General features: G+C 40.8%; 2 protein-coding genes across 2 annotated transcripts in view; one reads left to right on the top strand and one right to left on the bottom strand.

Moving 5' to 3' along the window:
- Window positions 1-299: 299 nt before the first annotated feature.
- Window positions 300-2,369, top strand: LOC137260767 (uncharacterized). The gene is made up of 2 exons (XM_067798341.1): window positions 300-400; window positions 1,718-2,369. Exons 1-2 carry the CDS (start codon window positions 300-302, stop codon window positions 2,367-2,369), a joined length of 753 nt encoding a protein of 250 aa, XP_067654442.1.
- A 9,496-nt stretch (window positions 2,370-11,865) lies between these two features.
- LOC137261882 (gamma-aminobutyric acid type B receptor subunit 2-like) overlaps window positions 11,866-12,965 on the bottom strand; it is a 156,393-nt gene continuing 155,293 nt past the window's right edge. The window contains exon 23 of the mRNA XM_067799689.1: window positions 11,866-12,223. Within this exon, the coding sequence (XP_067655790.1) occupies window positions 11,958-12,223 (266 nt within the window). The 3' untranslated portion in view covers window positions 11,866-11,957. The remainder of the gene's footprint in view (window positions 12,224-12,965) is intronic.

Genomic DNA, 12,965 nt, shown 5'->3' with positions numbered 1-12,965 from the left:
CTATGTTGTAAATTGCGATCACTGAACATTTCATTCCCTCAACATAACACGAGTCACATCATACTTCCACTGGGTTTTGACTCGAATAACACATCCAGTTCATCCCACTAGACAGTAATCAGCTGGTCACGTAACTAAAACAAACTTTCTGACTAGCAAAAGCAATCGATTGGGGTAGTATTTGCAGAACGTACACCACTAGCTTGCCTGGGTTTTGTCTTCCAACTGACACAGTAGTGGGGGGAAAGGGATATTTAGAGTGCAAGGGTTTTGATTTCAGTCAGACGAAATCGTCGACAATGGGGTCCGAATCCGATGCCACAACTCGTTGCCTCCCGAACTTAGGACATCACAGGAACACCAGTGAAGTCTTTCAACGAGGACGCAGAGCAGAAGTAAGGTTAGTCTGACGAGACAGTCGGACTGCACGTTTTGCCCTGGGTGAAGTTTATAAAGTATAAACATTTTGTTGACATGTTTGGAAATGTTCCAAATGAACGTTTATTAAAGAACTCACATGTGTAAGGAAAAAATCCAGTTCTTCTTCATTCGACTGTAGTACATAATTTCATATGCAAACATGTTACGCATTCGTTTACTACACGCCATATAAATAATAATGCCTTTGTTGGCGTGATAACTAGTCGGGAGAGAGGTAGATATGTATAACAGGTGCCAAATGACATTTGGAAGCTAATGAAATAGCAACTTGTGTCCTTTCGGGAAACAACGACTTTCGACTTGTGCATCACTTGGTGTTATATCGTGGTGTGAATGGAATATATATATATATATATATATATATATATATATATATATATATATATATATATATATATATATATATATATATATATATATATATATATATATATATATATATATATGTGTGTGTGTGTGTGTGTGTGTGTGTGTGTGTGTGTATATATGTGTGTGTGTGTGTGTGTGTGCGTGTGTGTGTGTGTGTATATATATATATATATATATATATATATATATGTATGTATGTATGTGTATGTATGTATGTCTCTTTATGAAATAAGTTTATAACTGGTGACACTCTTGAGACCGAATTACTTTTGAAATATAAGAGGAATGAAAGATATAACCCACTGTGCTATTAACATTGCTTCATAATGTTCAGAAAACGTATGTGTCTTTTAGAAACGGACTGACTAAAGGCGACTGAAACTGCAAATAATTACCAGGCCCGTTCTCACTTGAGTTTATAGGATTATGTTGTGCCTATTATGGGTCAGTGGCCTTTTCCTGAATATAACAGTCTGTTTGTCAGCCCGTAGTTTTAGTTTCTTCTGAAATGTGTTTAAACCAATCCTAAAATAGTTGCCAGGTTTGTTCAGTGCAATGTTTGAGCAAGTGGCGGACACTGGCAGACATGGATCCACTTTTTGGGTTCATCGTACACAGGTGGAAAAATAACGATTGAAATATCTGGTCTCCTCTCTGTTTCTTCACGCTGGCATGTTGTTCAATTGAATTACGTTTATAAAGGTTCATGGAAATGTTTGGAGGGCAAAAAGTAAGAATTATGTGATTTAGTGACAATGTTTCCAATTCGGTACATAATGCGTGATCGTTCAGTCTTCAACACAGATCTGCAGTGACGAGGATGTTATACACTACAACTTGAGGTTGATATGTACATGGTTTGAAATCCGAGTGAAGTCCTGGATCACTGACATCGATGACATCACAGCCTGATCACCAGAATTACTGCCGTCGTGCTCATCACGACGTCCAGGAACAAACACGTCTGTCGCAACATCACCGTCTCCATACCGCCAACATCACAGTTGACGTCTCCAGCTACAGACGTCATACCCACCGTCACAGTTAATGTCGCTACAGCTACAGACGTCATACCCACCATCACCGCTAATGTCGCTACAGCTACAGACGTCATATACACCATCACAGCTAATGTCGCTACAGCTACAGACGTCATACCCACCATCAATGCTAATGTCGCTACAGCTACAGACGTCATACCCACCATCAATGCTAATGTCGCTACAGCTACAGACGTCATACCCACCATCAATGCTAATGTCGCTACAGCTACAGACGTCATACCCACCATCACTGCTAATGTCGCTACAGCTACAGACGTCATACCCACCATCACTGCTAATGTCGCTACAGCTACAGACGTCATACCCACCATCACTGCTAATGTCGCTACAGCTACAGACGTCATACCCACCATCACTGCTAATGTCGCTACAGCTACAGACGTCATACCCACCATCACAGCTAATGCCGCTGGGAACTTAATGTTTACTGATTTTAATCTGACAGTGCATTGCAACGTAGGATCTTTATTTTATAACCAGATGCGATCACACTGAAAACTGCTTCAACAGCCAACATCAGAAAAATGGAGAATCAATTGGCATAAAAAAAAGAAAAATGAGAACAACATTGGACAATTTCTGTCAGACAGTTGTTAAAAGCCTGTGGTGAAACCTGATGTGGCTCTGATCATTCTCAGACAGAAAACGAGGGTTTAACTTACACATTAATAACTCTCACATTTAAATTTCTCAGCATGAGTGAAGCCAATTGAACGCATTATGCCTTGGCAAAAAGTCTTATCTTTAGATAAAAGCTTTCTCTGTACATGTATCAAGCAAATTAGAGGAGCATTCAGAATAAAAATGTTGTGTTGTTTATGGCATAATGCTTGATACGTGATACGCCCTTCACATGATCAATGTCCTAAACGGCTTCCCTTCTCAGCCACAACCCTTTTTCATCATGTCCCGTCTACCGAGAAATCTGATTTGCAACAAATCTGCAGCCGGAAAGTGTTTCATCGCCACAGTTCTCTCACCTTCTCCTTGAGTGAGTAAAGAAACCAGAGTCTACGTTAAAACACGATTTAATAGCTGAAGTGGCGAATCTTCTACACTGGTGACAAAGTGACCCAAATCAGAGGGGATGTCGGCGTCAGACAGGCACCGTAACTTATGAATATGGATACAGTTTTTGACCTTATGACCTGAGGTCGTATTCAAATGCGAAGGAAATTGCCAGATCTATTTTGATCTCTGAAAATTAAGAGCGATAGAAACGTCTTTTTTCTGGTTCGTGGCATCATTACAAGACTTGAATCAGGGATGATGACCATGTTTGCATTACTGCCCCAGCTGAGCTACTGGGGAACATGGCTACTTGTGTTCATCAGGGCTTCAGAATAACTACAGACTACTGACAAAGGAACCAGCATCAGTCATTATAACTCAGTGGCCATGGCATACAGACAATGGGGAATCAAGTCAGAAAATACTTCCAGGAATATGAGAATCATCGTGTCTATATATACTATCCAAGATATATGCTATCCAAGATATGGAATGTTAAACTTTCAATGCTGAAACAGACTGTAACAAAAACGTTGAGACTATTTGGTGGGCGTCTGTATTAAGCGCGAGTGACTGAGTAAATACATCACTGACTGACTGTGTGTGCGAGTAAGTGGAAGAATATATTGGCTTTCCAAGTAACATGACGTGCCAAGGGAGGTTATTGTCAGAGTAAGAATGTGAGTTTTATGGGACGTTCAGCAATAGTCCAGTTAGATGTGGCGGTCTGTAGATAATTGATTCGAGACAGGGACGGTTAATGTCAGAAACGCTAACATGTGTTAATGTGTATTGACTAAAACAGCTTTACTGTATTAACAAAGGAACTGGGTGACTGGTTGTCCTCGCATGCAATGAGTTCACTCCTGGCGATAAAGTGAGTCTAGTTTTAAGCCACCTATCCCAGCAACATCACGACGGGGAACACCACAAATGAGCTCATGAGCTCATGTACCCATGTGAAGAATCGAACCTGGGTGCTAAACCTGTTGCTACTCCATTGGGTTACCCCACCGCTCCCGTAAAGTCAACAGATTCGATTCGATCCCGAAGTTGTTTCAAAAGTCCTTACTTCGAGTTCACATATAAGATTTTGCTGGCATACAGCAGCTAAAACTCACAGCCTTAATATCTGGGTGAAACTGAGGCTTTAGAAGAAGTGACTATAAGCGAATAAACAACTTACACTGCATCGTTGTCTCAAATAGAATATAAAGTTGACGGGAGTGAATTACATCTTACGCCGCTCTTAGCAATTTTCCAACAATATCAAGACGGCGAACGCCAGAAATGGACTAAACATATCGTTATGTGGGGAGTCGAACCCTGGTCCTCGACGTGACGAGCGAACGCCTTAACCACTAGGCTGTCCTCCGTCCCCTGTACTGTCTAAAATAGTTCACAGCATGTGGCCCCGTTGTTCGATCACTGAGTACAGCTCAAGTCAGTTTGAATGAGGGTATATTAAACTGTAATACCATTAATCAGCATCCCAGTGGGTGTTTAATCATACTCAAAGGTCAACAAGTTTCGAATTAAGTGTCGCTTGACTGTGGGTTCAGATCATCGACTTCTTTGCATCAGATGCCTTGGATGATTTGTTGGGTTGATGTCCGAGCAGCATGCTGATCCCCTGACACTATCCGTGAACAAAAATCAAAGCGGAAGCGTCGAAAATGTGTTCCTGTCTATTAGAGGCTGAGGTGATACATTGGAAACGATGGGATAACGGAGATAAAATCGCCAGAGTTGACCATCGGTGACTAATTTAATTATCCGCGGTATTCAGGCTAACGGGAACCGACGCCTCTCAACGACGCGAGTACGCTTAACGGGCTTCCTGTCTACTGGAATGTACATACAAGGGCTTAACATGTCTACATTGTGTGGCCATACGGCAGCATTCACTATAGGATGTACTTATCTTAGCCGTCCTTCTATAGTGGATCTATCGAGAGACAACTGGTGTGATCCTGAAGCATCTTGTGAGATGAGGGACAAGGTGAACTTCAAAGAATCGGAACGCGTGATGCTCCATAGTGTATGTCTCCTTGTAGAAGAATGTCTATTGAGACAGATGTTCGGAACTAATATAACTTTGTGTATGGATGAAGGTAACGAGCATGGATTGTATTGAATAGGAAATTAGGTCTATGTATACTCGAGGTTAATGACAGCAGAGAGTAACACCCATGAGGACCTTTCCGTTTGCTTTTGTGTTAATATTATTGAATATTTGAAACACGGGAATATTTGATTTAAAACGTCCGACTGAGCCCGTCGATTTCAAATGAATTCTCGTGCTTCAAATACTTCATAACACCCGGAAATTGGCAAAACACATGATGGTTTTCTCCTAAATAGTATAGATGGTTTAGCAGGGCGTAGGGTCATCCTTACCTTGTCAGCTTGCAGAAGGAGTTAACGTCTTAGGTCATGTGGACAAGGAGTCTGACTTCGCATCAGATTCGAATCCCAGCAGGGGACTCGGTCACTACAATGGCATTTGTACATGAAAATACAACATAGATTTTGGTCTATGTCTAGTTGTGGATCTCTGTTTACTTATGGCTGTCCATCTAATTCACAGATCAGAGGTAAACTTACTTACTACACATGCACACACACACTTGCATAGTTACCCGCATCTCTGAAACATAGGACATACGTTACGGTATTAGATTCGGGCCTCTTCAGTTAAATTTAGGTGCAGTTGGAAATCTTTATGAAGATATATGACTCTGAGAAAAATGAATAAGGTCAGTATTTTGATGAGTTATATGTCTTGGTGTATGATGCAGATTCAGGTTCATGTCCAGATTCAGGTCCAAGTTTAAATGTAGTCCTCTGTCCATATTTTGATCTCAGGTTTGATGTATTTCTCTGTCAAGATGTCGGTATGCGAACATTTGCTGTTTTCTGGTAAGATGCAGGTTTCTCCGCAAATGTTAGTGTGTGTTTACCTATTAAGTTATATATTTTTGTCTATTAAGAATTGGTTCCGTTAAGATACCTGTTGAGACCTTTGTATAGATGCACGCCTACCTGTAAACATGGTGAGTGAGTAAGTGAGAAATTGAGGTTAGTTTTATGTCGCTTTTAGCAATATTTCAACAATATCACGGCGGGAACACCAGAAATGGGCTTCACACATTGTACCCATCGAACCCGGGTCTTCGGCTTGACGAGCAAACATTTTAACCTCGTTTACTTCTATATGTGTCTATGTAAAGACATATGTGTCGATGTAAAGACATAGATGATTGTTCTGGTGTTGGTCAGTATAATGACTGCTATCTGGTTCTTTTTATCTGTTCAGTGTAGGTCTCTCAACAGATACGGGTCTGGGTCTGCATCAAAATATCTCTTCACAGATGGACGGGGTCTCTACCCGGACGTAGGTATCTGTTTACACATAGGCCTCTCTTTTGAAAAGTCTCTGTTCATTTAAACATGTCATAAAAGACGCTTACTTGTATATAGTTCTGTTCACCAATATTTACGTGTTAAGACACGTGTTTCTTTGTTGATGCTGGTCTCTGATGTTTGTTTCTGATACTGGTCTCTGTTGCTGGTCTCTGTTGAAAGGCGGGCCTCTGGTCAGACAGAACATGTACACGTGGGTGTAGGCTTCTGTTTAGATATTAGTCTTTGTGCGGGTATGAATACACGATCCAATGGGTTGGTATGGGTAGTGTGTAATTATATAAGCGAGGTATCTGTTTGGAAGTAAGTTTGTCGAGATACATATTGCTTAGAGATATGTGTTTATGCATGACAGGTCTTCACATATGTCTTGAACTATCATTGAAAAATGTGCATGTGCAAATTTATCTCTATATGTTTAGACGTCGGTCTCTATTTACCTGCTGGTCTCTGTTTAGATGTTGATCTGTATGTAGACTTTGGTCTCTGTTTAGGTGTGGGTGTTTATTTAGAAATTAGTCTCTGTTTAGATGTAAGCCTTTGTATAGATGATGGTCTCTTATTTAATGCTGGTCTCTGTTCAGATGTAGGTATCAAGATGTAGGTATCTGTTAAGTCTCTATTTTGTGTTGTGTGTTTGTCTATGTCGGTTTAGAAGTAGGGTGAGTTAGCACACCATGTATGCTGAGGTGGGTGTTTGGACACCTTCTATGGTGGTGTGGGAGTGAGGACACCATGTTTGCTGTAGTGGGAGTTAGGACACCATGTTTGCTGTAGTGGGAGTTAGGGCACCATGTATGCTGTTTTGGGAGTTAGTGCACCATGTTGGCTGTGGTGGGAGTTAGGACACCTTGTATGCTGTTTTGGGAGTAAGGACACCTTGTATGCTGTTTTGGAAGTTAGGGCACCATGTTGGCTGTGGTGGGAGTTAGGGCGTCATGTATGCTGTTTTGGGAGTTAGGACACCTTGTATGCTGTTTTGGGAGTTAGGGCACCATGTTGGCTGTGGTGGGAGTTAGGGCGTCATGTATGCTGTTTTGGGAGTTAGGACACCTTGTATGCTGTTTTGGAAGTTAGGGCACCATGTTGGCTGTGGTGGGAGTTAGGGCGTCATGTATGCTGTTTTGGGAGTTAGGACACCTTGTATGCTGTTTTGGAAGTTAGGGCACCATGTTGGCTGTGGTGGGAGTTAGGGCATCATGTATGCTTTTTTGGGAGTTAGGACACCTTGTATGCTGCTTTGGGAGTTAGGACACATTGTTGGCTGTGGTGGGAGTTAGGGCACCATGTTGGCCGTCGTGTTAGTTGGGACACCACGTTGGCTGTTGTGGGAGTTTGGTCACTGGGTATATATACATGTATACTATAGTGGCAGTTAGGCCACCATAAGAGTTTTATTTGGAGTATGTGTTGCCACGATACTTAGGGAACATGGTCGTTGTGGTAGTATTAAGAAGTTGCGCTGCCAGTATGCTGTTGTAGCAATGACACCAAGGATGTTGTTCTGGTGGCAACCGGAATAGGTGTAGTGCGGGCAGTGGTTTTACACGGTGCACACCGTGGAATAAACAGTGTGTATGATAGTGGCAGTAATAACACCACGTGGAATAAACAGTGTGTATGATAGTGGCAGTAATAACACCACGTGGAATAAACAGTGTGTATGATAGTGGCAGTAACAACACCACGTGGAATAAACAGTGTGTATGATAGTGGCAGTAATAACACCACGTGGAATAAACAGTGTGTATGATAGTGGCAGTAATAACACCACGTGGAATAAACAGTGTGTATGATAGTGGCAGTAATAACACCACGTGGAATAAACAGTGTGTATGATAGTGGCAGTAATAACACCACGTGGAATAAACAGTGTGTATGATAGTGGCAGTAATAACACCACGTTGGCTGTGTCGTCAATAAAGATAATGAGAAGTGTTTGTAGCGGTAGGTGTACGTTCGTGTCAGTGACAATAACACAGAAGTCTTTTGTAAGACTGTGTTTGCAGTAATGTTACATAGTCTAATACTATTGCTTTAGTACCATGTTTGTTGAAGTAATTTACCGTGTGCATTGTGGTTCTAATAAAAACAGCATGGTATGCTAACTATATATAAATGTATGGGTGGCGTGTACATTCAAAACGATACTGACGGCCCTCAGGTGTGTTGACACCAGGTGTGCTTTGCAGCTACTCGTGTACAGTGGGTTGATAAAGACACCAGGTGTAAGATGTAACTATAAAGCTCGTGTGGTGTGAATTATGTGTGTTGTCTTCTGAAAGTGATGAGTAGGTTGGCTGTAATGACATGAGGGGTATTGTATAATAACGCCATGTTTTTGATTTATCAACAAAACTGTGCACTGTGAGGGTGACAGTGTGTCTTCAGAAAATAATGAGTGTGTTTCTTGTAATGTCACAGATGTAGATAACTACATACTGTGCATCGTAGCGGTAAAGTCATCGGATGCAGTATTAATGTTGTGAGGAGATTTTAACGTTAACCGAGCTGAGGTGGCTGTGGCACGAGGGATGGTCTCAAATGTGTGAGGTAGAACTGAGCACTCCAGATGTACGTGCAGGCAACAGTGCGTTTATAATGTTACTTTTTATTGTGTGACAGCTTTGGGAAATAAGAATATAGACAACATTAATTTCATCAGTTGAACACCATAGCCAGTCGGTGGTATATCAAACATATCTCTGTAATAAATCAATTAAAAACAAAATAGCCATTAACACAAACATCATACGTCTCGACTCATATTACCTAACTGAATGTGCTAGGTAATGCTGGTGAATGTGGTTCTGTGCAACGTAATATCCCTTGTAACATTTTTGATCGTGTAATACTGAACTGGAGCTGGTGCTGATTAGCAAGGGACCAAGCAATGTGGAATACGAAAGTATGAAACATTAACCTTACACTCTCGCGGGTATTATGTTTGTGCCATCCTCACAAAATAATACTACAATATCAAAGCAATGACATATTGAATTAAACCTTCATATAAGTGCCATCTATTAGAGGTTTGACGCGGTTTCAGTGCCAGAAACAGCAGGGGACTATTCGCACAGAATGTCAGTCTCAAGTACTGGGTGTGCGCTTCTAGGGCACCAACAACCTCTTGACATCAACGTTGTTGGTGCAGTAAACATGCAACCTGATACAACTGATGCTATATGAAACTTTTCACGTCATGCTGTTCTGGGCCGTGACGACAATAAGAGATCGGATGAGCTATGAAGCCACGTGGTGCCATTAGTCACACCACGCACACTCAGTGTGTGTTATATCACATTAGATTATCTCGCTACTGATACTGAAAAAAGGAAATACAGAAATGGTCATTGAAACTGCACCAATAACTTGATTTCCATTCCCGCCTTTGGCTTTAGTGTGGGGATGACAGTGAAGAGTACCTACAGACATTAATACGTTATAAAATTCGAATGTAAATCTCATTTAGAATAAAATATTATTAAAATGGTATCAAAATCAGGATAGGATTTCAGGAAAACTTTTTCAGTTTTATCAGAAATTCACATGTGTCGCAGCTCTTGGGTGTTTTTCACTTTCAGGAACCCATAAGCACGGGCTTGGTGCTGACAACCCTTGAAGGAAAATCATGGGAGGTAAAGTAGCTTAGTGGTTAAAGCGTTGGCTCGTCACGCGGTGGACCCAGGTTCGATTCCCCTCATGAGTACATTGTGTGAAGCCAATTTCTGGTGTCCCCCGCCTTGATATTGCTGGATCATTGCTAAAAGCGGCGGAAAACCATACTCACTCACTCACTCATTTGAAATTTAGTTAGTGCGAATTCGAGTCCAGGTCATAGCGTCCTGGTACGTCTATGAAACTCAAATCTCCCCAGTTTATTGAGGTACCTTAGACGACCCTGATTCCCCTCTGTGTATCCAATAGTGGTTATACTGCACAAAAATCGACCGGCCTGAATATACATATCCGAAACGTGGACATCAATTAGTATGTGTCACAATTAATCGATTAAAAACTCCACTCAGTTGCCGTCAAAGTGGTATTTAAACACTTCATCACCCTAAATAACAACATAAAGGAAGTAGAGAATATTACAGGATCTTCTACCACGCCGGTAGGAAACATCTGATCAACAACAACTTGTTTTAAGAGGGTAAATACCTGGATTACCCCAACAAATGGGGCACACACGTTAAGTGCGGATGGAATACTTTTTGTCTTCACATTTACGGATTAATTCCTACATAGGCTGGATTGTCAAAATAGAACTAAACAAAATGTGTTCAAGACACAGTTGGGTAATTAGAAAAACAGAAGTATATTTGTGACGGTCACGGTGCGACCAATACACCAATTTCCATTAAGGACTTCGAAAATATTTGGCATGTAAATATACTGACATTAAAATATATATCTGCATAGGTTTAACTTATTTTGGTTGGTTGATCCGCAAACGAAATAATAAAAGTAAATATTTATTAGAGTCTTTTGCGTTGTGACACGTCACAGAGTTCGATATGTTTAATCGCATGCGTCATATGTGATTGTTTTAACATGTTATTTGTAAAAAAACAGACACTTGCATCGTTTCCTACAGGATTTATATATTAGGGAAAGTAAAATCAATATTGTAGTATCGTCATTTGCTGGACAAGAAAGCTGTAATTTCAAAACGCGTATCAAAACTCCTGATCGACGTCATTTACAATCAAATATGTACATATCATACAGATCTCATACAGTCTATTCCAGACTACACAGTGGAGAGTATTCCGTAGCAGTTCATAGCTGTCCATGGGTACCTGGAAGTATCGGTTAACATTCAATTCCGGACATTTTGAATCGATAGTCACTCCTCCAATGGAAAGTTTGGAACGAGAGTTGAATCCACGATGGTTACAAGTTTAGAAAAAAAGCTTTTTCGCCCAGTACATTATTTACTCCACAATGTGATGTGAGATGTTAAAGACGACGTAAAACGTGTTACATAATAACCACTAGGGTTATACAATAACTTTATAAATACGCCTTCGTATGTGTTCGTTTCATGATGACAAACATATATCGTGTGAATGTCAATTAGAAACAAAAGCATTTAGAGTAAAAATTTTTATAGCAATTAAAAAAACCAAAAGACATGTAGTTCCTACTGGCCAGGGCCTGTCTACAGACAAACAGTGATGTCACCAAAAGGCATCTTGTCCTTACGTTAGAAATGCTGGAACACATGTCAATCAACTTGCATAAATTAAACGTCACCATAACAACAGCCAATCAAATATCAATTTGAATCCCAGATCTAGAGCGGAAAATAAAATGATCGTTAACTATTGGCTGCCTCGTCCGTGCCTCGTGATGATGTGTGAATGCTCGATGCGCATGCGTACTCCAGTTATGCCCACATATACGCACATTTGGAGCGTGCATTTTTTATTGCCACAATCATGCTTAGTGTAGGGAAGAATATACCATTATACGGTGTGCTCTGTCGATGCTTCTCATGAATTCAATTTGATGCTTCCGTTTTCCGTGATCACCAGAATCCAAACGACGATGATTCTAAAACGCGCACCTGAAACCGTCCATGTCGGATGAAGGTATATCTCCGTTATTTTTTCTGACCACACAATTTATTCACAACCCTCAAATGTCTTCCAGAACGTCACACTGAAACGTCACTCTGTGAGGGGACATCTGTCGAGTGAGTTTAGGTTTGGCCCAGAGCCTGTCCATAGCTCTCACACACAACGGGGCCTTCTTGCAGTCATTTTGCACTACGTTTTCTTGAGGACTATTTTCCGACTCACTCTCTGTTTCTTCTGAAGCCTCTGTGATAGGCCAAATATTGCACGGGGCACTGTGGCGCCTTCCGCGTCCTAATTTCGCTGTTGAGAGGCGCGCTGTTATACCTGTTTATTGTTACAAGATATTAGTGGATTTTATACAATTGACACATCTCATGCAACGACACAATGACGCATGCTCAAGTAGAAGTTATCACACCGAAATTGTTACATAGTCTAACATATACTTACAGACTTACCTGTAATTAGAAGAATATCATGAGAACAATCAACAGGAACATTCTATCTATTTCTAAGAAAAGCAGGCATTTTAAACTAGAAATATTACGCCGTTTAAGCTTTAGATGCCTGATCTACAAACTAAACAATCTGATCTGAGTTGCCTATGCATGACTATGACGAGTTATGTCAATGAATGACTATGAAGACTGATCTCGATGCATGACTATGAAGACTGATTTCAATGAAGAACCAACAACACTGTTTTGTTAGTAGGGTTGGAGTATGTTAGTGGGACAGGAGCGATGTAAGAGCAAGTGTTAGTTCAGGACGAGCATAGCCCGACAAAACATACCGCCAAACATGCATACTATGAAAGCAGCGACCTGGTCGGGTCGACATCGTCATCATTCTCTGAAACAACCAAGGCGTTAGTTATGTTAGTGAAATGGAAGACAGGATGCTGATCGACCTTGCCACAAACTATGCTCTCAATATAATCTGCACTGTGGACACTGTGCCTTTTGAAGTCCTATATTATTTTCATTCTTGGTAAATAGTTACATAAAACAGCATTTCAGAGGACGTCCAGTGATATCAATATTTTTTTTATAAACACTAATCAGGT

This window comes from Haliotis asinina, chromosome 14 (genome assembly GCF_037392515.1).
Source record: "Haliotis asinina isolate JCU_RB_2024 chromosome 14, JCU_Hal_asi_v2, whole genome shotgun sequence".
Taxonomy (NCBI): Eukaryota; Metazoa; Mollusca; class Gastropoda; order Lepetellida; family Haliotidae; genus Haliotis; species Haliotis asinina.
Note: the sequence above shows the minus strand (reverse complement) of the source record. Positions and strands in the feature narration are given on the sequence as shown.

What these genes read in the sequence shown, in the direction of transcription:
- LOC137260767 (XM_067798341.1), top strand. Translation starts at nt 300, where the DNA reads ATGGGGTCCGAATCCGATGCCACAACTCGTTGCCTCCCGAACTTAGGA. An exon ending in GGACGCAGAGCAGAAGTAAG is followed by an intron (nt 401 to 1,717) that starts GTTAGTCTGACG and finishes ATGACATCACAG; the next exon opens with CCTGATCACCAGAATTACTG.